Genomic DNA, 27,167 nt, shown 5'->3' on the forward strand with positions numbered 1-27,167 from the left:
TTAACACGCTATATAGTGTCGGGTTTTTAATACGAAGCGCCTGGCATTCAGACGCGCCTGGGACCTGCAGGTAGAGCTCAGGGAAGGGACTGCATCAGAGCCTGGGCCCTCTGTCAGCGCGGGCCAATCCTGGATGGGACTGAGGCCCCATCTGCTGCGTCTCAGCGGCTGGACATGGGCTGCAGCTGAGGGGAGTTGTGACTGGCGGGCGTGTCTTTAGGGCATCTCCCTGGCAGTGCAGGAGAGACTCCCCCTGGCACCAAGTGAGGGGCACCGTGTTCATTCACCAGGCACACGTCCATTTGGAGGCTCGTCTGACTGCAGGGCCTCCCCGGGAGTGTGTCCTGCTCCTGCTGTCGTGAAGACTCCAGGTCTCGCGACTCAGGAGGCAGCGACACAGTAACTTGAGAGTTCCATGGGCAGGCCCAGCTGGTCCTACAAGATGGGGGTGAGCCAGGTGACCTCAGCGGGGAAGCTCTGCTCCCGGGCCTGCGGCCCATCCACAGCTTGCTGCTTTGCATCTGACTATGAGCTCTGAGTCTTTCAGGTGAGGGATGTCTTGTCAGGCTTTAAAAGGATCTGCATCTGGTGAAACACAGCTCCCCTTGGACTGCACTGGAGACCCAGTGTGTACTTTGTCATGGAAAACCCTCCTGGCGTGTTAGCACACACTGGGTCCACATCCTGTGCTGTATTGACAGGCCGAGCCCTGGGAGCAGTGCCCGAAGGAATGGACCCCAGGGGCTGGGTGAATGCTGTCCACCTGAAGCTGGGGAGGGTCTGGGGTGGGCCCCAAGGCCCCATCCTTGTGGTTGCAGCTCATGTTAACCCCTTGTCTTGGGACCCAACTCCTCCGGGCTCATCCACAGGCGCTGGGCATGGCCTGCTGTTGGGAGGGGACAGTGGGGCTGAACCCCCTCTTCCATAGGTGAGGTGGGCATCACCGTGCAGGTGACTCAACTGTCTGTGAAAGAAAAGCAGGCCACTAGAGCTTTAGAAAAGTAAAGTTGCCATCCATTTATTTCCTGTAGTCCTTAAAAACTGAAGAACATGTTTCACACTAAAGCTCTGCAATCCTGTACACCAGAGAGGCAGCCCCACTCATGCTGCGAGCTGGTCCACGTCCTCTTGGCTCCTGTTTGCCAGATGAGCTTCAATAATTTCCGCAAAGAGACTCCTCTTCAGCAGATTATATGCCAGAGGTAAAAGCTGGCCAGCAACTTTATGAAAATACTGAAAAACCAAAGAAGGTGGCATTAGCCAGAGAGTGCAGCAGGCACTTGTTTAACAGAGCCCGCATCCCAAATGCAGACCCTTCACCTGTCTCCAGGTGCCGTGGCCAGGGAGGACAGACTACAGCCACAAGCAGGACAGGGGTTCGGGGAGCGTGCCCCACACTCCCATGGCCACTGCTGGGAAGACAGGACCTGAGGCAGGTGACAGCCCCGAAGTCACCGTATCACCTGCTTCCCTGACCCTGAAATAACTAGAGCTGAGGTCACCACTGCTGGAGCTGTAAGTGGGTTTCTCCTATTTAATGAGGAGGTGTTAATGATAAAACATCGCCACTACATTTTAAAGATTTTAAAGCATATTTCCAAATAGCATTTACTCTTCATCTAGCACAGAACAGATCCTCTTCAGAGAATGAGATGGAGCCCAAGAAGGTGTACATGCCACTCTGAAGCTGTATACGTAGCTATACAGACTTAACAACAACAAACTTAACATTTGTTGTTGAGTTGTCAAGTCATGTTCAACTCTTGAGGACTGCAGCCCACCAGGCTCTTCTGTCCATGGGATTCTCCAGGCAAGAATACTGGAGTGGGCTGCCATTTCCTCCTCCAGGGGAGCTTCCCCACTCAGGGATCAAACCTGCATCTCCTGCATTGGCAGGCGGGTTTCTTTACCACTGAGCCACTTGGGAAGCCCTATGTTAACATATACCTGAAGGCAAAACAGTCTTGGTCATTCACCTTGGCCAGAACATAAGATGAACCTCAAATAAGAAATATTCTTAGAACTAAGAATCTTTTAAGAATCTGCTTAAAATCATTTCAAAAAGTTCATTTTGAAATTCCAGCTGAGTCTAAACCCCACCCGTGTATGGGTGTGGGTGGGTGGCGGGGGTGGGGGGGGTGTGCTCACTCACGTGGGAGCCATGGCAGAAGAGGTCCAGCCCCAGCTCCAGCCCCATCCCATAGTCACACTCATCGTTAGCAAACTGCACGTAGGTCATCATCTCCTGGATGGGGGCAAAGGCCTGCAGTCTGTCGGCGTCGCTCGGGGCCTCCACAATTGCCCTGCAGATTCTCCTGAGGCTGGCTGAGAGAGCAGGGCCGCAGCGTTACCTGTGAGCACCCACGCCTCCCCGTGACACCGCCCCTGGGGGCCTCCTGCCTGGGTGCTGTAACTCACATTAGCCGTTTTACTTAAGCCATTTTTATGCTCGAATCTTAACAAAATCCATTTCTTGTTCCAGCAAAGTGGTTTCTCCATGAGTCTAACTACAACCAGGAGTCACACCAGCTTCCAGAGATTTTCCCTGGGCTAGTCCAGGGTGCACAGACCGTGGACAAGCCTGACCCACCTGGTTTTAAGTGTCCTCAAGATAAGAATGTGTTTTCATTTTTAAATGGTTGAAAAAAATAAAAAACTGTATGGAGACCAAGCATACACAGAGCCCACCTCTGGGCTCATCCACACCAGAAGCTGGATTTAAAAAAAAATCCTGACAGACAGTAAAGTTTGCCCTTTTTGCCTTTGTCTAACTTACTTTTAAAAAGCAGTACAGAAAAAAAAATACAAGAGACAAATCACTGGCGAATTAAACCTTTACCAATTCCTTTACCAACATGGGGGTGCGGAGCCACAGCACAAATGCAATTTGAGGTAAAAGAGAGAAAACTGCTTAACATTTATCCACGTTAGAGAAAACAATGCTTTCACATTTCTGATCTCGATGCCCTCTTGTTTGCACGCCCCACCCTTCCCCTCCCAAGGGAGCCAGATGAAGGGGTATTCCCGGGAGAAAAGGAAAGGGGAAGGGCAGGGGACAGGCAGAGAGCTCAGCAGAGATTTTATCCTTTTCAACAAAGCAATAATTAGATTTTGTGTATGAAAAGTCCACTGGCAAAGACTGCTTATACTTACATAAGAAGTAACTTAGGATGGGCTTCTAAAAGCTAAAAAAACCTACATTCAGATGGAAAACTGTCCACAAACACATGCTATTTCAGAAACTACTATCATGTAAGTTGACCGTAATGTCAAAGGTTGTGAAATAGTAGAAAAAGTCACCTAGACCATAGGCTCGTACTGTTTAAACTTGTAAAAACACTGTTCCGAGCGCTGTTGGGCGAGCAGTGCATTAATAATAAGCACCTTATGTACTGGGTTACTCCCAGACACCCCTGTGGACGGTACTCACCGCACTCACCATGTGACAGACGGAAGACGTGGTTTAATAAAGTTATACAACTGGTTAAGGCCACACAGCTGCAAACCCAGCTTCAGCTCAAGCCTCCCTAAGCCGTTCATCACTGCAGGTGGGGTGGGGAACTGTATCCAGCTACTCAACACAAGGAAGCTCCCCCCACACATTCACACATGCTCATGGCCACATAAAGACCCTACCGTCAGTTTCAGGGAGCTCTCTGTATCCAACATCATTTTTATCCACTGGGACAACCAAGCCTGCTCCATGAAAGGTCTTTGTCACCACCTTAAATAAAACACAAAAATAACATGGAAAATAGACAAAAACAACAAAGAGGGGGCAAATAAAGCTCATACACAAACCCTTAAGACTTCTGCCAAAATATAATTTGTGCCTTTTATTTCAGTAAATGTGGACCCCAGGGCAGAAGTTTACTATTACTTCTTTCCTTTGAGATCAGGTAGAAGTCAAGCACTTGAAATAATTACAGAGCAGTGAAATGAATGGCTTTTACTAACTGTCAGCATACGGAAGTCATCCCCGTGTGCCCCACCACAGAGGCAGGGGGTGGTGTCAGTTCAGGCCACAGCTGCTGGGCAGAGAGCCAGAAGGCCCGCCCAGCAGATGTGAAGAACTCCTGCCCGTCTGTGAAACGCAGGTCCCCGTCTCACCAGGAGCATTCAGACTTGCCAGCAAACTTCCCTTAAGTCAGGCAGCTTCTAGTTTTAGGGCACCCTTTATGGAGGCAAATGATCTAACCATGGCTGAAATCACGGTTCTAAGGTTTCTTTTCTTTATGTGTTTACCAGGCTACGTCACAATGGGGTGAGACGTGCTCCCCTCCCCTCACTCTAAGGTGGGAAAAGGCCCCTGGTGAAAACTGGAGAGGTAGAACAGCAACATGAAGTCTTAAGAGCAGCTCGATATGCCCTATGCAGGGAGTTTATCATTCCATGGACATTTTCAGAAACTACTTCCTGACCGCAAGGACTAAAAGAGCTGATAAGACAGGAATTCAGTGACTCCAACTTACCTGAAAGACACCCACCCCGGCAGCTGAGTCAGGATCAGAAAAGGAACTGGAGTAGGATTTTCAGTAACTAAGCTAAAGTACTTAGTTACTAGTACTAGCTTATTCAGGGTTGACTAGCACTTCATTTGGCTATGAATGTGCAGGTGAAACAGCCACATGCAGGAGACACTGCTCAGAGGCTGGAGGAGACTGGGTGTCCAGACTCCAGTTAACAAATGTCCCTCCTCCCCAGGGACTATCAGGACATACTCAGAATTCTCAGATGCCCCAAAGCAGAATTCTTTCAGCTTCTCTGTTAAGTTACCCAGGCAGGTACAAGTGAAAACCCCAAAGGATTCCAAACCCAGAGGTATCTGCTGTTTATGAAACTCTACTCACAGAGCAGGCGCAAAAGGAAGGCTGGCGGGCTCAATAAAGCAGGGAGAGAAGACGTCTCACACCATTTCCTGGAGGAATTCACACGCCCCAGTACACAGCTCAGGACCAGCGCCGACCATGTGCCAACTACCCTCAGGGCTGACTATAAAGCCCGTGAGGCAGGCCTTTACGAATCTACCCAAAAGCACCCGGCATGAAGTCATCCAAGCTTAGCTACTAAAGAAGAAAGGTGAGCAAGTGTGAGGCACAAAGCCGCTCTTCTGCTATGATATGAGCGACTGGCAGACCAAGACTACAGAGAGACCGGGCTGGCCTGGCCTGAGCTCTGCAACCACAGAAAGGGTGCCCCGTCCCGTGCCTGCCACACCTGCAGGACCCTTCCAGTCCAGCCCCGAGCCACCCTGGAGCCAGCCCTGCGGGAGGCGGGGGCAGCTCTCCTCAGGAGGGGAGGGGAGGAGATGCAGGTGGGCGGCAAAGGAGAGCAGGAACCCACTCCCGCCGCCCCCAACCCTGAAACGGCAGAGACTGACGTATGGGACTCATACTTTCTTGTCTCTCTGCTTCATCCTCACAGTTCTCTGCTCCAGGGAGAGCCCCAGTTCTCTGGCTGCTTCTGTGAGTTTCTCATCTATGGTCTTCAAGAGACTAGTTTCCTTCTTATCTGTTACTTCTTTAAGTTTTTTCATCAAAAATAATCTGAAAAAGAAGTAAAAGCCCTCATTAGTATGTAGTCCTCAGTCGTCTGTACACTACTACCGCACCAAGTGCACCGACCCTGGGAAGTTGAGGGGAGCCGAGTTACAGACACCAGACCCCGAGAAACAGGGCAGAATAACCACCACTGTTCTCTCAAGCCCCTAACAGATTCTTCAGGCAAGAGAAAAGCAGTATGAATAAGTACCTGCCAGTGACAGAAGCAGCAAACAAGATCTGTTTATCCCTGTGATGTCTACAACCAAGACGTAAGGTAGCTAAAAAGTGAGGTTAAGCCACGTTTATGTTGCATCACTTGATGCTAGGATCTGCAGAAGTCTGATGTAACAGGAGTAAAGAATGTGGAGACTCCAAAAAAGGATTTTGCACTTCTGCAGGACGGGAGGACCTTTATAATACTTAAACATCAGCAAATTCTTTTAAATGTTACCTTCAAATCTGTGTTAAGAAATTTTAAAAATGTAAAGGAAAGCAAAACTATTTTATAAGCTAATACAAAAACACAATTCAAAATAACTTTTTTTAAAGTTACTTCTATTTTCACTTTTTGTTTATTTTTTTGGTTGCACGGTAAGGCATGTGGGATCTTAGTTCCCCCATAGGGGACTGGACTCGTGCCCCCAACAGAAGAAGCACAGAGTCTTAATTACCAGACTGCCAGCGAAGTATACAAAATAAATTTTAAAGGTATGCGAAATAGTACATTATTGCCAGTTATGGAAATAATTTTATGTTAGGAATGCAGGAGAGCATGTGGACATAAGGGAACCCTCCTACACTGTTGGTGGGAACATAAATTGGTTACAGCCACTATAGGGAACAGTATGGCGGGTCCTCAAAAAACTAAGCACAGAGCTACCGTATGATACAGCAATCGCACTCCTGAGCATACACCTGGAGAAAAATATAATCTGAAAAGACACGTCCGTGCACCCCAGTGTCCACTGCACACTATTCACAACAGCCATGACATGGAAGCAACCTAGACGTCCGTCAGCAGAGGAGCGGGTAAAGATGCGGTGCCCACACACAATGGAGCACTACTCAGCAGCTACAGAACGAAGCGACGCCATCTGCGCAGCATGGATGGACCCAGAGACGACCGTACTACGTGAAGTGAGGAAAAGAATCTCAAAAATAGGATACAAATGAATCTACAAAACAAAGACAGAGTCACAGATGCAGAAAACAAGCCTATGCCTACCAGGAAGTAAGGGATAAACTGGGAGACTGGGACTGACATATACACACTATAACTAGTAAGGACCTACTGCATACAGCAGGGGCAACTCTACACAGTAGTCTGTAATGAGCTACATGGGAACAGAACCTAAAAAATGGGAGGTATGTGTAACTCATTCATGTGCTGCACAGCAGAAACTAACACACCACTGTAAACCAACGTTACTGCAGTAATTTTTAAAAAGACGACTTCTCCCACTAGAGCAGAAAGTCAAGAGTGCAAGAGCAAGCTGGAATTGGCCCAGCCGAACACACGTCGGTCCCCTTCCTGCAGCCACTGCCAGGCTCGCTGGAGGAAGCCGCTCCTGCCCAGCACTGATGCTGGGCAGCGCCCGCTGGGGCATTATTCTCATCCCCATTTTACAGATCGGGAAGCTGAGGCAGAGGACCACACCGTACCCAAGCTGAGAGTAAGTGTGTGCTGGTTAAAGCCGAGACCACCAGGATCAGAGTCTCCTAATTACAGCAAAGCCCCAGCACACCTCGTCTGGCCTCAGCAGCCTGAGTCAGGAGGTCTGTCTGTCAACAGGACCACACAGCACACCTGGGGCCCCTCCCCTCCCTGCCCCTCTCCACGCAGCGCCTCCTCCCTGCCTCCCTCGGGCCCACGGGGAGGGCCTCCAGGACAGGGCCCACCCCTACCGGCGGCCCTGCTACCCGGCAGGACACGTCCACTCCTGCTTGCTCAGCTCTGTCAGCTTCAAACCTGCGCGCTGACACCGCTTTGTGGTGCTCAGGGCGGAGATGTGCCCGCGGAAACAGCCAGAACGTCCTGCGCTGTTCCATGAGCCCTGAGCGAGCCTGGACCTCGGAAGACTCCTGCAGTTCATGAGGAAAACATCAGTTCACCAGGCTACAGAGCGCTCCCCCAGAGTGAAGCTCACGGTCACACCAGACTCCCCCTCCCTTCACGGTAGGGGAGACCACAGCCACAGCACCATCCATCACAGTAGCAAAGTCCTCAGGAAGTGAGCGGCTGCCACACTTACAAGGCTGGTTACAACTTCCCCCAATTCTAATGTTTGCTTTTCAAATCTTGAATTGTTAGAAATGACAGCAAACAGTCAATTGTCTCCATCATTTCATTTGAGAAAACGTCTCCCGAACGCTCAGGTCGGAATACCCGGTTGTGTGCCGGCCACTGTCTCCAGTGGAAGTGGAAAACAGCTGAGCTCAGCACTTGGTCCCGCAGGGCCTCTCTCACTGACACAGAGCCTCCGCACTGCCCACCCGGCGCCCAGCCGCAGGACGATTCGTCCTTCCAGCTCCATCAGCAAGCTGGGGACCGTGCTGTGACCACACGCTGTCCGCCGCTCCCCCGCTGCCGCCTGCCCGTCGAGGGGTGAGAGAACACCCCCACCACCACCCAGAGCACCCCTCACGGCCCCTGAGCCGGCGGGCAGGCTCCACACCCCACCGCCTGAGAGCTACCATTCAGTTAGGCTTCCGGACCCGAGCATGTGTCAGAACCTCCTGGGTTCCCAGTTTCAAGGACTCTACTCAGAGCCACTGCTTGAAAAGTCGTGGGCTATGAGATTAAGTCCGCACGACACAGGACAGCAAGACAGGACACCAGAGGACGTTGGGGCACAGGGGAGAGGAGAAGAGGATATTTAGCAGTGCAACTAGACCCAAGACCTGACACTCTGGCCGTATTTACAGTAAGTAGCAGGTGTTTTAAATGGTCTTGGGCCCCGATCGAAGTACGCAGCCATTAAACGTCCACCGAAATGAATGTTCATTTAATTAAAGTTACAGAAGTGCACCTATGGGCTACACTCAGATTTACCTGTAACAGGTAGTTTTAAAAAACGTTCCCGAGTCCTGCTCTGGAGGGGCTGAGGAGCAGCAGCTGAGGTGAAGCTCCCATGTGCGGGTCTCAAACCATTAACTCAGCATCAGTGCCCAGAGTGGCCTGTGCACCCCACCGTCTCTGAGACCTTTCAGGAGGTATGTGAGGTCCAGACTACTGCTACAATTATTTTAAGGAAAAGAAAGAGAAGAATAAAGAAAATAACTTCTAATTCTGTTGTATAAAGATACGTATTTTAGAACCTCCAGCCTACCCAGATTCCTGTGTGCGTTCCAGGATGTGAAGCAGGGACCTTTCCACACCATTCTGTTACATGACCTCCTCACGTAGTGTGTCCACACCTTCCTAACCTAATGGATCAATATCCTGGTGCTACACTGCATGGATAGTCTCTATTTACTTACCTAATTTTCTCTACTGCTGGAAATGTGCATTTTTTCCAACTTTTCTTTTTTATAAATAACCTGAAATATACACAGATATCTGTGTATGAACTCAAAATTTCTTCAGATAAGGAGCTAGGAATGGAATGGAACTTAAGGTGCAGCACAGTACCTGGCAACCTTCATTATCTGTGAAGAAATCTTTGAAAAAATATATAAACAGCCATATTCCAACTGCTCTCCATAAACGTTTTACCAATTAACACAGAGCACAAAGATTTCTTACACCGTAAACACCACTGGGTATTCAGTTCAGTTCAGTCGCTCAGTCGTGTCCGACTCTGCAACCCCATGAATTGCAGCATGCCAGGCCTCCCTGTCCATCACCAACTTCCGGAGTCACTCAAACTCACGTCCATTGAGTTGGTGATGCCATCCAGCCATCTCATCCTCGGTCGTCCCCTTCTCTTCCTGCCCCCAATCCCTCCCAGCATCAGAGTCTTTTCCAATGAGTCAGCTCCTCGCATGAGGTGGCCAAAGTACTGGAGCTTCAGCTTTAGCATCATTCATTCCAACGAATACCCAGGGCTGATCTCCAGTGGGTATTACCACTCCTTAATTTTTACTCACCTTTGTTAGCCGAATTTGCATTTTCTTGGGCTACTATTAAATCTTACACAAAGAAAACTAGTTTCCCTGGGCATAAATAATTTGTTTTTAACAAATGGTCTGCCTGAAAATACCTTACTCAGGCTGATATACAAATTATTTTAATTAACTGATTTCAATAAAGTCTCAAAAATTATACTAAATATAGACAAAGTATTATAATCTATAATACATGAAAAGTATTATAACCTATAGAAGTATTATTAATACTTTATCAAACATATGTTTGATATAAATTACCGAAGTACAAAACATTTTTTGAATAACATTAGCTACTCAAATCCTTGCTGGTCTTTGCCTAAATTATAAATTTATCACCAATTAATTTTTGTTTTTTTTTCTTCTGTGTTCTCTGATAAGCTAAAAAATGCCAGAACAATCGTGTATTATTTTAGATAACAACTGAACTTCCTTTTAATAAGACCAGCAGGTTCTGCTGTGGTGGTTCTGCTGTCAAAGAGTTTGTGGACTGAATGCCTGACTCACAGAGCAGGCACCGTGCACAGGAAAAAGCCTCTCTCCCATGAACCCGCACATCAGCGCAGGAGACAAGGAAGCAAACTACTGCCGTTCGCAGTGAAGGTGGCGCCAGCTTAAACGCAACAACCAACCCAAAGGGTGTGAAGAGCCATATAAAATATGAGGAGCAAGCCACCCCTTCCGTAACGCCAGAGCTGCCAGGAGAGAAGGGAGCCTGTCGGGAGCCCTCCGCCCTTCAGATGCAGCGGTCTGCACGTGCAGGGGCCCTGCAGGTGCACCGACAGACTGAGTCTGAGTTCTGTTTACTGCAAATCTGTGCCGTGCAAGCACAGGGAATCAAAGTCTTTTTACAAGCAGGTGACTAGAAGACGTCACACAAACATGATCTACTTATACTTAAGGCGAGTCAGATGCCTTCAGTTCATTACAGTCCACTGCACAGCTGCTGCGGACAGGGCCTGTAGCTGCCCAGGACAGAGCAAGGTGCCCCTGCCACTCCCACCCTGTGCTTCAGCTCATGCCGCCTGCCCCCCCACCCCCGCCCTACTGAAGACGAGGCCCCGATATCAGAGTGTGGAGACCGGATCCAGCCCCACTGGCTCGAAGAGGCACGTGACCATCCTGTCCCGTCCCCAGTGTCCAGGCACGGCGGGCAAGGGGCTCCCTCTCACTGGCCTAGATCCTGACAGACAATGTAGTCCCGGAGCCCCATTCCCCAGCTCCTCTCTGGGGGTCAGAGACCACCCACCACTGAGCTGAGTCAGCAACACCTCCCAACCGGCCCCTCACTCCCACCCTGCCCCCAGGATGTGCAGACTGCCTGTGTGAATCACATTCCACATAATGCAGCTTCTCAGTAGGAGCTCGCCATGACTGTTTAAAGTCAGACGCCTAAAAATCCTGTGACCTTGCCATGGGACAAATAAGGTCAAGTTTAAGTAATATTTTCAGTAAGTAGTTAGGAAAGAGTCAGCTGTTTGGTGAAACGATGAACCGTGTATGCAAGGGAAGTCTGCAAAATTCATGGAAATGCTCTAAAATTTTTTAAATCTCAATTCCCATTAGAGACAGGCTGATATGGTATAAAAATTGTAAACAAATACTATCAATAGGAGAGGTAGTAAAATATTTTCTTACTTGACTGCAGCAAACACATTATCTCCACTTTGAACAATTATACAATTTTTCTTTGCTTCGTTTGTACCGACAAATACAGGAAGTTCATCAGGAGAATCCCTGTTTAAACGAAAGGTAGTAAAAATTTAGCTGTCCATAACTTATCAGAAGGGAAGATTTTAGGTTTGAAAAGAATTTATATCTGCATGTCTTAAAAAACTGCTAATGAATTTGCTTGGTTTAAGTTCTAGGCTTCTTAGGAATATCCACAACAAATCTCATTTATATAACAGAACCTAAGATTAAGAGTCTCAGGACCTAGTTACTTTTACACCTAAACACAAAGGAAGGGGGAATAAAGCTTATCAAAAGGAGGTGAAATTACATACAATCATCCCACCCCAGTTTTACAGTCTGTGAAAAAGAAAGCAGGTGGAGCAGCAAAAAGAAACGAGACAGGAAGATCACAGAATATTTGCGGTGAAAGGACTGGGAAGCATACAGACGACCAAGTCCCTTTACTGTATGACTAGGAAACCACACAGAGAGACAGGTGACTCAGCTAAGGTCCTGGAGAGGCAGCGGGAGGCCAGCGGGTCAGGGCCTGACTCCCAGCCCTGGGTGCCCACAGCACCCCTACATTCCCTCCACGTTCTGTCCCTCAGCCTGCTGTCAATGACAGCACCTCTCAAGCGGACAAGGGATCCCCACCCCCACCAGCTCTATTTCTAAAAGCCTGAGCATCTTGCATATATCCATTTAGCCCCAGACATTCTTGTTACGTGTGTGGAATGAAAGTGAGTCACAAGAAAGTCACAGGTACAGGGGACTAGTACAGGGCCACCCAGACGATAACCAAGAGTCCAGTCTGCTCCAGAGTGCATGCTTAGTTCCCCGACAATAAACAAGAGGACCAGTCTGCTCCAGAGTGCATGCTTAGTTCCATGGCCCTCGGAAGCACATGCCTGACTTAAGCCCAAGCAGCTGCTCCGAATTACCTTCCCTGGGCAAAAAAAGCTCTTCTCAACCCCAAAGAAAAAGGTTTATAAGCACAGCAGAAAAACTGATGAGGTTGGCCTAACAAGTTCATCCATTCCAGGTTAGGTCAGTAGGCTAGAACCGCAGACGGCCCACGCACCCACCAACAGAGGGCACATGCCCTTCGCCTTGGGGAGGCCGGTGAATGTCTGCTCGCACTCATAAAAGGGACAATAGCTGTATTTTGGGAGAAGTAAGGGCCCCCCTTGTGGCTCAGCACTAAAGAATCTGCCTGCCAATGCAGGTGACTCAAGTTCAATCCCTGGCTGAGAAGATGCCCTGGGGGAGGGCCTGGCAGCCCACTCAGGTGTTCTTGCCTGGACAATCCATGGACAGAGCCTGGCAGTCCACGAAGTCACAAAGACTCAGATACAACTTAGTGACTAAACAACGACAAAGCTGTATTTTAGAAGAAATGACCCTTACCTGAAATACCCCATGTGGAATTGAGTTTCACTGTCTCCAATAATAATGGTCTGGAACTCAGGAGGATCATAGTAAAATCTCCAGTGAAGATTAAAATTCAAGCTTGCTGACTTTTTCTTTATTTTATGTTTTCCAGCAAGGATATCATAAGGACCCACTAATCGAAGTCCAAGGCTTGCAGATAGCGAATCTATAAATTAACACAAGTTTACTTAGAAGAAGCAGAAAATAGGACCTTTCATTCAGAAAAATGTTTCTAAGCAACTGTCTTTAAAAAGAGCTTCCAAAGTAAAAGAAGTCTTCAGTCACGTGAAGATGTCTGCTGTAAACACTCTATGGAAAAGAAATCAGAGCAATGAAGACATGGCCCTTACATTTAGGATTTCCTCATAACTGTACCACTGAGGACATTTCAAACACTCCCGCTGTTTCTGACTTTGGCCCAAACAGGGCAGTCCCGTGTTCCTGGGTGCCTGTTAGAGCTGCAGACGTTTAGCTTGTCTCATTACTATGCAACGCAGCTGCTGCCTCAAATACTTGAGCATACCCAGACAAAGGGGGAGGCAAGAGGGCGAGCGGATGAGGACAAGCAATTTAACTACAAATGTGTTCAATCAAAGTACTTCCTCCCCCACCTCAACTACTGATCAGTCTCAACTCCTGGCCTCCTGGGCGCTCCGTCTGTCTCACCCTAACCCAAACTGAATCCACTTCCTTCTCCAGTCACTGATCAGAGTCACCAGGTGGGCACGCTTACGGCAGACAGGCCCCTCTGCTTCCCGCAGAGGCAGGACCAGGGCCCAGGATCCTGTGGAGGGGGAGCTCTTGGAAGGGCCAGCACTGAGAAGGGCATGGAGACAGTTGACTTGGAGGGAGAAAAATAACATCCCCCTCCATGAACAGATATGAGACAGGGCTATAAAGGGAGATCTTGCTGTTTGTACTCTGCTTTTTAGTTCTTCATCCTGTTCTCACTTAAATCCTCTGAATAGTTTCTCAGGCTACTAAACGTTTCTTTCAAGAGGATGTCTACTCTATTGATAGGCGTTTACTATTTGTTACGTTTTCATTCTAAACATTGCTTCAGTGACCATCTCTGCTAACACACTTGTACACGTCTGTGAATACTTGTAGACAGGTTGCTGCTGCACAGCTGCAGTGTGTGGATGACACAGCCCAAGCCCAGCTCTCTCCCGGTACACGTTCCTGTCTCCAGTCTAGGAGTGCCGCCCCGCACTGCATGAAGACACTCCATCGGTACAAAAGGGTAACAAGGAACAGTAACTGCTGCAGCATGACCCGTTTTTGCTGTACCTTCTAGGGACAGTATGCCCACAAAGTATACAAGAATGTGTGCCTGTGTCTGTGTGTGTGCGTTGTGTCTGTATATCTGAGCGTGGTGTGGATCTGTGTGCATGGCTGTGTATGTTCCTGACATAACACTAATCCAGCAAAAGCTATACACGGTCTCTTTTTTCACTTAAATATTCCAGGCACGATGCTTCATTACTGCCTACACATCTGCCGGATTCTTCTGAAACCATATAGACAGTCCACTGAACAGATGCGTGACAGTGAGCACATGGGCTGTTTCCTACTTCTTGCTTCACTGTTGTTGAACACAGGTCTGGGTTCACTGTGTCCGTACAGCAGGCTCCTAGAAGCAGCTGCTAAGCCGCGCTCACGGTCAGAGTGCGCGCCGTTTCCCCAGCCACTCATCAGAGCACACTGCGGGGGATGCACCTCTGCTAGTGTGACAGGTCACAGCGGCACCATCGCCTTCTGCTTCTCTGATTTCACACCTCTTTGGGGAAGCTCCTTTTCTGTGAACTGTTTCGATCCTGAGTCCAGCTTCCTACTGCCTTTTCCACTGGCAGCAGCAGGAGGAAGGTTCTGGAACACTCACCAGCTGGCTGTTCAGGGTCAAGTCCTTCGCAGAACCTCCAGAAGTGGTAGAAATCTTCAGGCAGAGGAAGCCTGTAATGGCTTTCCACCTCTTTTCGAAGGTCACTGGGCACATCAGCTTCACAGGACTTACTCTTCTTCACATCGACTGGTTTTTCACACTGAAAATCAGCACACAAAACTTAGTTTCTCTAAAAGTAATTTCAGCAGTATGGACTGTTTAACGATATCGCTCATCTTATTCACCCAACTCTATGAGATACATGCATTTTCTTTAAAACTCTATATATGGTCTTTGAGTAAAATCTGGGGATTCTTTTGGGCAAGGGAAAAAAGAACAGTTTATAATATATTGGGTCAGGAGGGGCACACACAACAAATATCTAAACACACCTAAGATAACAGAAACACAGAAAGCAAAAAACCAAAATGTATAGAAGAAAAGGTAAACAGCAGGAAATGAGGAATAAGAAAAGGGCAGGGTTTTATGGGATGCAGCAAAAGCAGTTTTAAGACGGAAGTTTATGGCAACAGAATCTTACCTCAAGAAACAAGAAAAATCTCAAATAAACAACTTAATCTTACACCTAAAGCAACTAGAGAAAGAAGAACAAAACCTAAAATTAGTATAAGGGGAGAAATCAAAGAGATCAGTGCATAAATAAAGGAAACAGAAACAAAAGGAAACAGCAAAAAGATCAACAACACTAAAAGCTGGTTCTTTGAAAAGATAAACAAAATTGATAGACCTTTAGCCAGACTCATCAAGGAAAAAAGGGAGAGGACTCAAATCAATACAATGAGAAATGAAAAAGAAGCTACAGTCGACACCACAGAAACACTAAGGGCCATGAGAGACTACCACAAGCAACGATACACCAATAAAATGGACAACCTAGAAGAAATGGAAAAGTCTTAGGAAGATGCAGTCTCCCAAAACTGAACCAGGAAGAAACAGAAAATATGAATAGGTCAATCACGAACTCTGAAATTGAAACTATGTTTATCAAGAAACTCCCAACAAGCCAAAGTCCAGGACCAGATGCCTTCACAGGTGTGTATGCTGTGCTAAGTCATGGCCGACTCTTTGGGACCCCATAGACTATAGCCCACCAGGCTCTTCTGTCCACAATAGTTTCCAAGCAAGAATATTGGAGTGGGTTGCCATTTCCTACTCAAAATGATCTTCCCAGTCCAGGGATCAGACCTGCATCTTCTGCATTGCAGATGGATTCTGTACTGCTGTGCCACGTGGGAAACCCAAGTGTGAGCTTTAAAGAGACACAATTCATAATTTACTGACAGCCCATTCAACTGTCATTGTGAGAGACTGCAGCCCCTTCCAAAGATCTTCCCCTCCACTTCTCCTGTAAATTCCAAGACCAGGTTCACCAAGTTTATATCTCCATATACTCTAGAGAAAGGAACACTTTCAAACATTCTCGATGAGGCCACCGTTGCCCTGGACCAAAACCAGACAGACACCACACAAAAAAAGACAGTTACAGGTGAGTATCACTGATGAATACAGACGCAAAAAGCTTCAACAAAATACCAGCAAACCAAACCCAACAATACATTAAAAGGATGATACACCATGAGCAAGTGGGATTCATCCCAGGGTAGCAAGGATTTTTCAATATTTGCAAATCCGTGTTATGCACCATATTAACAAATTGAAGAATAAAAACATATGATCATTTCAACAGATGCAGAAAAAAGCCTCTGACAAAATTCAGCTGTTTACAATAAAGACTCTGCAGAAAGTAAGCACAGAGGGAACACACCTCAACATAATAAAGACCATATATCACAAACCTACAGCCAACATCATATTCAATGATGAACAGCTGAAAGCATTCATCTAAGATCAGGAACAAGAAAAGAATGCCCACAGGGATGTCCACTCCTGCCACTTTTATTCAATACAGTTTTGGAAGTACTAGCTACGGCAATCAGAGAGGAGAAAGAAAGAATAAGAATCCAAACTGGAAAAAGAAGTTAAACGGTCACTGTCTGCAGTTGACATGACAGTATACACAGAAGATCCTAAAGATGCTGCCAGAAAACTACCAGAGCTCATCAATGTGTCTACTAAAGTCGCAGGATGCAAAATTAACTCAGAAATCTGTTGCATTTCTATACACTAGCAACAGAATATCAGAAAGAAAAATTCAAGAAACAATTCTACTTATCATTGTATCAAAAAGGATAAACTACCTAGTAATAAACCTACCCAAGGAGGTAAAAGACCCATACTGTGGAAACTAAGACACTAACAAAATAAATTGAAGAAGGTAGAAACAGATGGAGACATATACCATGATTGTGCATTAGAAGAATCAATATTGTCAAAATGACTATATTACTCAAAGCAATCTACAGATTCAATGCAATCCCCATCAAATTACCAAATTTTCACAGAACTAGAACAAAAAATCTTAGAATTTCTATGGAGACACAAATGACCCCAAATAGCTAAAGCAGTTTTGAAAAAGAGAAACAGAGTTGGAGGAATCAGGCTCCCTGACTTCAGACTATACTTACTACAAAGCTACAGCCATCAAATCAGTATGCCCTGGCACAAAAACAGAAATACAGATCAATGGGACAGGATAGAAAACCCAGAAATAAACCCACGCAACCACAGCCAATTAACCTACAACAAAGGCGACAATACTACACAATGTGGGAAAGACAGTCTCCTCAACAAATGATGCTGGTGAAACTGGATAGCTACTTGTAGGAAAATGAAATTAGATCATTCTTTAACACCACACACAAAAATAAACCCAAATAGATTAAGGACCTAAATGTGAGACCAGGCACTATAAACATTCTCTGACATAAATTGCAGCATATCTTTTTTGATTTGTCTCCCAGAATAATGGAAACAAAAACAAATGGGACCTAGTTAAACTCAAAAGCTTTTGCACAGCAAAGAACACAATTTAAAAAAAATGAAAAGACAACCCACTGACTGGGAGAAAATATTTGCATGTAATATGACCTATAATGGATTAGTCTTCAAAATTTAGAAACACTTCATGAGGTTTAACAACATCAAAACAAACAACTCAGTCAAAAAATGGACAGAAGAGTTAACAGACACTCCTCCAAAAAAGACATACAGATGGCCAAGAGGCACATGAAAACATGTTCAACTTTGCTAAATAGAGAAATGCAAATCAAGACTACAGTGAGGTATCATCTCACACCAGTCAAAATGGCTATCTTCAAAAAATCCACGAACAATAAATGCTGGAGAGAGTGTGGAGAGAAGGGAACCCTCCTACACTGTTGGTGGGAATATTAACTGGTACAGCCACCATGGAGAACAGTATAAAGATTCCTTAAAAAAACTAAACTAGAGCTACCATATGAATCAGAAATCCCACTCTTGGGCATATATTTAGAATAAAACATATCTGAAAGGATCCATGTACCTCAGCGTTCACTGAGTCACTGTTTACAATAGCCAAAACATGGAGGCAACCTGAAAGTCCTCAACAGAGGAATGGATAAAGATGTGGTGTGTATATATAATGGAGTATTACTCAACCATTAAAAAGAATAAAATGATGTCATTTGTGGCAACATAAGTAGACCTAGAGATTGTCACACTGACTGAAGTCAGACAGAGGAGAAATATCCTTTGACATCCCTTATATGTGGAATCTAAAAAGAAATGATACAAATGAACTTATTTACGAAACAGAAACAGACTTACAGACTTGAGAGAATGAACTTATGGTTGCGGGTGGGGTGGGGTGGGGGGTTGAGGTGGGGAAGGATGCAGGGGAAGGGATAATAAGAGAGTTTGGGATAGACATGAACACACTGCTACGTTTAAAATGGATAACCAACAGCACCTACTGTAGAACAAAGGGAACTCTGCTCAGTGTTACATGACAGCCTGGACGGGAGGGGGGTTTGCAGGGAGAATGGATACACGTGTATGTGTGGCTGAGTCCCATCACTGTCCACCTGAAACTACCACAACATTGTTAATCAGCTATACTCCCAACACAAAATAAAAAATGAAATGAAAGAAAGAAAATAGCAGGTTTCACTTTGTTTGGGTAAACAGGATGCCATCATGCCTCTTGTTTAAACAGACTAAGCAATCATATTGGAAGGAAATTGTCAGATATAACTGGATATGAGAGGTTAAAACAATTAAAACAGTTAAAAAATTATTTCAGAAAAGGTCCTTTAATGCCAGATTGGTTATAAAACTCCCTCCAGCATCTCTGCAATATAGGTGCATTCTGTAAGTAGGCTAGGCTTTCCAATGCCCCTTAGATACCGGGCCCATTCCCGCAGAGATAAAATTCCTGGTCGAAGGTTACACATCTTCAGCCTCTGAGAAGTGGTAGGTACTGTTCCTTCTAGGAACTTTCCTTCCTGTCCTTCCTTTCCATCTACATCAGGGTTGTTCCACCTGAGCCATCCTGCCTCCAGGGGGACACACTCAGCAGTGTCTGGAGACATTATTGGTTGTACAAACTTGGGAGGGAGCGTGTGCTACTGCTACTCTAGTGGGTGGAGGCCACGGACACTGCTAGGTGTCCGACAACACAGGAGAGGCCCTTTAAGAGAAGCTTAACTGGCTCAAATGTCCACAGAACCAAGACTGAGAAATCCTAACCTTCACGCTCAAGTTGACCTTGTAACTTTAGGTATCATTTAAAATCTGAAAAGTGGATTCATGAACCAGATGATATACATAGAAAAGTACTGTTTTATGAGTGGAAAACAGGACACATGAAAATGCCTACTGACAGGAGAATGGTTACAATATTTTCAAACAATGGAGTTTTCAGTTCAGTTGCTCGGTCGTGTCCAACTCTTTGTGACCCCATGGACTGCAGCACGCCAGGCCTCCCTATCCATCACCAACTCCCAGAGTTCACCCAAACTCATGTCCATTGAGTTGGTGATGCCATCCAACCATCTCATCCTCTGTTGTCTCTTCTCCTGCCTTCAATCTTTTCCAGCAACAGGGTCTTTTCAAAGTTCTCCTCATCAGGGCTAAAGTATTGGAGTTCCAGCTTCAGAATCAGTCCTTCCAATCAATACTCAGGACTGATCTCCTTTACGATGGACTGGTTGGATCTCCCTGCAGTCCAAGGGACTCTCAAGAGTCTTCTCTAGCACCACAGTTCAAAAGCATCAATTCTTCTGCGCTCAGCCTTCTTTATAGTCCAACTCTCACATCCAAACATGACCACTGGAAAAACCATAGCCTTGCATAGACAGAACTTTGTTGGTAATGTCTCTGCTTTTTAATATGCTGTCTAGGTTGGTCATAACTTTTCTTCCAAAGAGCAAGAGTCTTTCAATATCATGGCTGCAGTCACCATCTGCAGTGATTCTGTTGCCCCCCAAAATAAAATCTCTCACTGTTTCCCCATTTATTTGCCATGAAGTGATAGGACCAGATGCCATGATCTTAGTTTTCTGAATGTTTTAAGCCAACTTTTTCACTCTCCTCTTTCATTTTCATCAAGTGGCTTTTTAGTTCCTCTTCATTTTCTGCCATAAGGGTGGTGTCATCTGCATATCTGAGGTTATTGATATTTCTCCCGGCAATCTTGATTCCAGCTTCTGCTTCTTCCAGCCCAGCGTTTCTGATGATGTACTCTGCATAGAAGTTAAATAAGCAGGGAGACAATATACAACCTTGACGTACTCCTTTTCCTATTTGGAACCAGTCTGTTGTTCCATGTCCAGTTCTAACTGTTGCTTCATGACCTGTGTAGATTTCTCAAGAGGCAGGTGAGGTGGTATGGTATTCCTATCTCTTTCAGAATTTTCCACAGTTGATTGTGATCCACACAGTCAAAGGCTTTGGCATAGTCAATAAAACAGAAGTAGATGTTTCTCTGGAATTCTCTTGCTTTTTCGATGATCAAACAGATGTAGTCAATTAGATCTATGGTTCCTCTGCCTTTTCTAAATCCAGCTTCAACATCTGGAAGTTCACGGTTCATGTGCTGTTGAAGCCTGGCTTGGAGAATTTTGAGCACTACTTTACTAGCATGTGAGATGAGTGCAATTGTGCAGTAGTTTGAGCATTCTTTGGCACTGCCTTCCTTTGAGACTTGAAATAAGACTGACCTTTTCCAGTACTGCAGCATTGCTGAGTTTTCCAAATTTGCTGGCATATCAAGTGCAGGACTTTCACACCATCATCTTTCAGGATTTGAAAGAGTTCAACTGGAATTACATCACCTCCACTAGCTTTGTTCATAGTGATGCTTCCTAAGGCCCACCTGACTTCGCATTCTAGGATGTCTGGCTCTAGGTGAGTGATCATACCATCCTGATTTATCTGGGTTGTGAAGATCTTTTTTTGTACAGTTCTTCTGTGTATTCTTGCCACCTGTTCTTAATATCTTCTGCTTCTGTTAGGTCCATATCATTTCTGTCCTTTCTTGTGCCATCTTTGCATGAAATGTTCCCTTGGTATCTCTAGTTTTCTTGAAGAGATCTCTAGTCTTTCCCATTCTATTGTTTTCCTCTATTTCTTTGCACTGATCTCTGAGGAAGGCTTTGTTATCTCTCCTTGTTACTCTTTGGAACTCTGCATTCAAATGGGTATAACTTTCCTTTTGTTCTTTGCCTTTTGCTTCTCTTCTTTTCACAGCTATTTGTAAGGCCTCCTCAGACAACCATTTTGTCTATCTGCATTTCTTTTTCTTGGGGATGGTCTTGATCTCTGCCTCCTGTACAATGTCATGAACTTCCATCCATAGTTCTTCAAGCACACTGTCTATCAAATCTAAACCCTTGAATCTATTTCTCACTTCTATTGTATAATCATAAGGGGGTTGATTTAGGTCATACCTGAATGGTCTAGTGGTTTTCCCTACTTTCTTCAATTTAAATCTGAATTTGGCAATGAGTTCATGGTCTGTGCCACAGTCAGCTCCTGGTCTTGTTTTTGTATAGAGCTTCTCCATCTTTGGCTGCAAACAATATAATCAATCTGATTTCAGTGTTGACCATCTGGTGATGTCCATGTACAGAGTCTTCTCTTGTGTTGTTGGAAGAGGGTGTTTACTATGACCAGTGCATTCTCTTGGCAAATCTCTATTAGCATTTGCCCTGCTTCATTCTGTACTCCAAGGCCAAATTTGCCTGTTACCCCAGGTGTTTCTTGACTTCCTACTTTTGCATTCCAGTCCCCTATAATGAAAAGGACATCTTTTTTTTTGGTGTTAGTTCTAGAAGGTCTTGTAGGTCTTCACAGAACCGTTCAACTTCAGGTCCTTCAGCATTACTGGTTGGGGCATAGATTTGGATTACTGTGATATTGAATGGTTCGCCTTGTAAATGAACAGAGATCATTTTGTTGTTTTTGAGATTGCATCCAAGTACTGCATTTCAGACTCTTGACTATGATGGCCACTCCATTTCTTCTGAGGGATTCTTGCCCACAGTAGTAGATATAATGGTCATCTGAGTAAAATTCACCCATTCCAGTCCATTTCAGTTCACTGATTCCTAAAATGTCGACATTTATTCTTGCCATCTCCTGTTTGACCACTTCCAATTCGCCTTGATTCATGGACCTAACATTCCAGGTTCCTATGCAATATTGCTCTTTACAGCATCAGACTTTACTTCCATCACCAGTCACATCCACAACTGGGTGTTGTTTTTTCTTTGGCTTCGTCTCTTCATTCTTTCTGGAGTGATTTCTCCACTGATCTCCAGTAGCATGTTGGACACCCACTGACCTGTGGCGTTCACCTTTCAGTGTCCTATCTTTTTGCCTTGTCATACAGTTCATGGGGTTCTCAATGCAAGAATACTGAAGTGGTTTGCCATTCCCTTCTCCAGTGGACCACGTTTTGTCAGAACTCTCTACCATGACCCGCCCGTCTTGGGTGGCCCTACATGGCATGGCTCATAGTTTCATTGACTTAGATAAGGCTGTGGTCCATGTGATCATATTGGTTAGTTTTCTGTGATACTGGGTTCAGAGGGCTCAAAATGAAGTATTACTTAGTGAAAAGGAAACAGCCACAAACAATATGGATCAATGTTAACAACATTAAATGAAGAAAAAAATCCCCGAAGATTATATACAGCATGACAGCCATTTTATGAAGTTCAAAATATATTGTTCAGACAGGCATAATAAACTCACGGGTGATAAAGCTAAAAGACGACGACAAGGGAAAAACAGGCAGTTGAGGATTGTAGATGCCCTGAGTAGGGGCCACAGGAAGGAGCTGGGCAGAAAGGACAGGAAAGGACCATGAAGATGGAGAGCTGTGGTCCTCCTTTCAGCGCCCGGGCTGGGCAACGGCTTCCCAGGTGTCTGTTCTATAACTAAACACATGAGGTCAAAGTGGGCCATGACCAAGGATAACAGTGGATTATGCCAGAGATTACAGTGTGTCACAGGTCATAAAAAATTTAACTGCACAAAAAGCCTGCTCTTTGTGACCCCACGGACTGTTTCCTGCCAAGCTCCTCTGTCCGTGGAATTCTCCAGGCAAGAACACTGGAGAGGGTTGCCATTTCCTCCTCCAGGGGATCTTCCCGACCCAGGAGCATCTAAGTCTCCTGCATTAGCAGGCTGGTTCTTTATCACTAGCGCCACCTGGGAAGCCCCAATAGTGATACTAACTATCACCAACAAAGATGACAGTAAACACTGTTAGTGATAAGTACTCGTTATGCGCTTACTACAGTGCCTGCCACTGTTCTAAACGCCTATAGAGGGAATTCATCTAATCCCCACTAGTAACTTGTGAGCTATTAATAGGTACTATTAGCCACACTCTACAGAGGAGGAAACCTAAGGTTAAGTGACTTGCCCTGGGTCTCCACCTAGAAAGTGAAGAACCGCACTGAACCCCAGGTGGGCCAGCTCCAGGGTGCAGGGGTGGTGCTTAACCCCTGTATGCTGCCTCTCCAACTGCAAAAAGGCAACAGCAGGAACTCATCAAGCCCTGACCCACCCTCCCTCGTTTGTGTAACAGTCTCTGGTTAGACTTTCAAAGACAGGCGCAAATCTATGTTATAAAGAAGAGCCTTTAAATGTACCTCAGTGAAAGGCAGTTTTGCATATTGGTTAGACTGCTCGGGGAGATTCTTGTCTCTCGCCATTTCCAGCTCTGTCACCTTGGGCGAGTTATCTGACCTCTGTGCCCTATTTTCTCAGCTACAAAAAAGGTCTATATCATAAGGCTGTGACAATAAATTATTTGTAGACACAGACAGAACAGTGCTAACACAGAATACATAACTGCTACCTATATTAGGTTAGCCGTAGCCTCTGTGGACTCCTCTTCATTTCTGAGGCTTTTTTCCTAACACTAACACTGTCAGAGCAGTTCATTGCCCCTTTAAAGGGAGGAAAGAGCGCTTTCAGCGCTGCCTGAGCTCACAAGCTAGTTCAGGATCCCCCAGTTCTCAACTAGAGTTCAGGACTATGTAGTACCCGTCCCCCTCAAGGCTGCCTTTATCCTTTATTTACCCTTGTACTCCTAAAAAGCGGGACGGGGGCAAAGGCCGCCCAGAACTTGGCCCTCCGGCACCGTCTCACCCCGACCCCGCTACCACCTGCACCCCAGCTGACAGCGCGGCTGAAGGAAGTTTTGGAAACCCTCCTTTACTCTTTTCAGCCGGACTCTCCTGCTTGCAGTGCTGACGCACGTGAGATAGCAGGGAAAGCCTGAGCAGACGCCTCCTCCGAGTGAGCGCCCCTCTTCCCTATCCCGAGCGCCCCGGACCGAGCCGGCGCTGCGCCCCGACACCGCTCTCCTGAGTCACCCGCTTCGGGGACGGCTCCACGGGAGGGGCCCCACACGCCATCCTGCGGGTGCAGGGCGCTTCCTACGCTCGACCTGGCCAGTGGGACAGGGAGGGTGGTGTAGGGGGAGTGGGCTGTCAACCCGCCCCCCGGGGGAGGTCCGCCAGACCGCGCCAACCTGACCCCGAGGACCCCGGGCTGTGGCCGCCCCCGGGCTGGACCCCAAGACTGTAACCGGCCTTGATCTGTCAGCGCGACCCCGAGGGACCCGAAAAGGCGAGGCGCGGCGCCGCTCTCCGCTCCGACCGCAGCGCGCGGCCTGCCCTCCAGCCGGGTACAAACGCGCCGCGCGACCCTCGGGCCCACGGCCGCCCTCGGACCTCCATGCGGTACCTGCGGCCCCTCTCCGCGGAGTCTACGCTTCGCGCCACCGCCCACCATCCTGCAGCGAGAGGCTGCAGTGCCAACCGGTCCCTCCGAGAGCCCGCGCGCCGCCAACCACTTCCGGTTCAAGGGCCACCAATCGTTTCCCCCCGCCGCCGCGCGCACAGAGAAAAGGCACCGCCCCCAGCCCGCATCCGAGCCCGCGCGTGGCCGAGGCCCCGCCTACTCCGCCTCCCGGGCAGGTGCGCCCTCCGCAGGCTGACCCACCTGAGCATATGGTTTTCCTTTAAAGAATTACTGCATTTTAAAACGTTTCTATCAAATTATATGTAAAAGGAAATATATAGGCCTCATTCTGTAGTATTCTAAAGTTAACTTCCGGAACCATATAGCGACACATAAAATCAGTTGTAGCAGTTGGGGTTGCATGCTTGAAGGTTCTCAGACCCAATAAAATGCTACAATAGAAAAGTACAGGTCAAGAAAACTTGTACAATAGAAACAAAAGTACAACAGAAAACAAAAGTACAATAGAAAAGTACAGCTGATCACAGTACAGGTCGAGAAAACACATACTGCAACAATAATAGTTACGAAACGAATATCTCTTTTAGAGCTAAAAGTCACTGGTTTTATTATTTAGGGGATAGACTGTTAATGAAACAGATTAGTGAAAGACAGTGGAAATGAGATCAAGAATTCCTATGTACTCTTTAAGAGAGTGATTGATTCTAAGATTCACCTAACTTTAAGCTCCTGATCCAAGATACAATTTTAAAAAGGATATTTATTTCCTATCTTTTTCATGCTTTCAAGACAACAAATATCACATCTAGCCTCTGAGATAAACACTCCATCATGTGAGCTGTGGCAGACAAAAGATGGGGGGGAGGGGCGGGGGGGGCCACTTCCCTGGTGGTCCAATGCAGGGGGTCCATGTTCCATACTTGGTCAGGGGACTAGACCCCACATGCTACAACTAAAGATCCTGCATGTCTTAAAGAAGTTCAGAGAATCCATGTGCTGCAACTAAGGCCTGGGGCAGTCAAAATAAATAGATAAATAAATACTATACAAAAGACAAGACAGAATGTACTTGAAATTCCAGGTCCTGGGATGCAGCCACACTCCTACTGAAGAAGACTGAGGCCCTGGAAGTGGGAACCATTGACTCCAGCAATCAGGAATGAGTCCCTGACAAGGCATGTCCCAACCCTGGATGGTAGCACCAGCGCTGAGAAGGCCCACTGCCCCTAGGGCACTCAGATTCCTGGTGTGTCCTGGCAAAAAGGACTTCTTGTAGAATCTGTTGATTATAAGGGACCTAATCAGGGAAAGTCAGGGGACTCTGCTTCACCGGAACACAGGGAGAGGTGGGAAGGGTCCACTTTCATCTAAGTTCCCAGACTGGAAGTCAGAGTTAGCTTCAGACAGAGCTGGTCCCAGGAGCCACGCTGATGGGCGGCAGATGCACTGTCCCGTGAACCTTTGACACTGCATGCTGCCTGCCCCCATCTGTGACCATGGACCCTGGCAAACTGCCTGACTCAACAGTGACCAAACTCTGCCTGGTCTACCCAACTATGCTCAATCTGGATCAGGAGCCCTGGGGCCACTAACCTTTAGTCATCACCAGAGGGAGGATCCAAACACCTCTTAGGAAGGCTCCACAGACTCCTGAGTCTTCACATTTACACCGGAAGACGAGCCGGGTGATGCAGCGATCCACAGGTTCCTGAGTCTTCACGTTTACACCGGAAGACGAGTCGGGTGATGCAGCGATCCACAGGTTCCTGAGTCTTCACGTTTACACTGCATGATACACAAATCCGCTGTTGCTTCTGCTACAATTTCGTGGAATCTAACTCCAAGCACAAAGTGGCACATCCCGGGCACTCAATAAAATATTAATTGACTGGATGATCTCCATTAGCAAAAATTGATCACCACCACTGAACAGTTACTTACTCCTCCTCATTTGAAACGTTTTTAAGTGCCAAGCGTGTATCAGAATATGTTAGGCACTGGAAAGGCCAGACGATGGGTGCTGCACTCAAGGAGCTCTCTTTCTCAGGCAACTGACAAGTCTTGTGAACGTGGAGACCCGGTACCCCTGCAGCCACATGAAGAGGCAGAAGCATCACACTGTCTTCATCACTCTCCAGCCTTCCAGACACACTGCTCCAGGTCAGCCTCCTTCAGAGAGCTGCTCCAGTCACTTCATTCTTAGCACAGAGGTGATCAGACCTGAAATCTGAGCAAGCAGTGTGTTAATTACCAGGGAATGACAGATGGCATAGCAGCAAATGGCAGTACTGTTCAGGGCACCGAGCTCAGCTGATGGAAGGAGTTTACCAGGGGATCTTATGGGG

The 27,167-nt window shown here is 46.6% G+C and overlaps 1 protein-coding gene across 1 annotated transcript; it reads right to left on the reverse strand.

Moving 5' to 3' along the window:
* LOC102169288 (UPF0609 protein C4orf27 homolog) lies at positions 992-24,939 on the reverse strand. The gene is made up of 8 exons (XM_018051811.1): positions 24,805-24,939; positions 14,638-14,797; positions 12,732-12,921; positions 11,289-11,387; positions 5,396-5,546; positions 3,637-3,724; positions 2,153-2,325; positions 992-1,233 (listed from the first exon to the last, which is right to left on the reverse strand). Exons 1-8 carry the CDS (start codon positions 24,850-24,852, stop codon positions 1,102-1,104), a joined length of 1,041 nt encoding a protein of 346 aa, XP_017907300.1. The 5' UTR covers positions 24,853-24,939; the 3' UTR covers positions 992-1,101.

Source organism: Capra hircus, chromosome 8 (assembly GCF_001704415.2).
Source record: "Capra hircus breed San Clemente chromosome 8, ASM170441v1, whole genome shotgun sequence".
NCBI classification, from domain to species: domain Eukaryota; kingdom Metazoa; phylum Chordata; class Mammalia; order Artiodactyla; family Bovidae; genus Capra; species Capra hircus.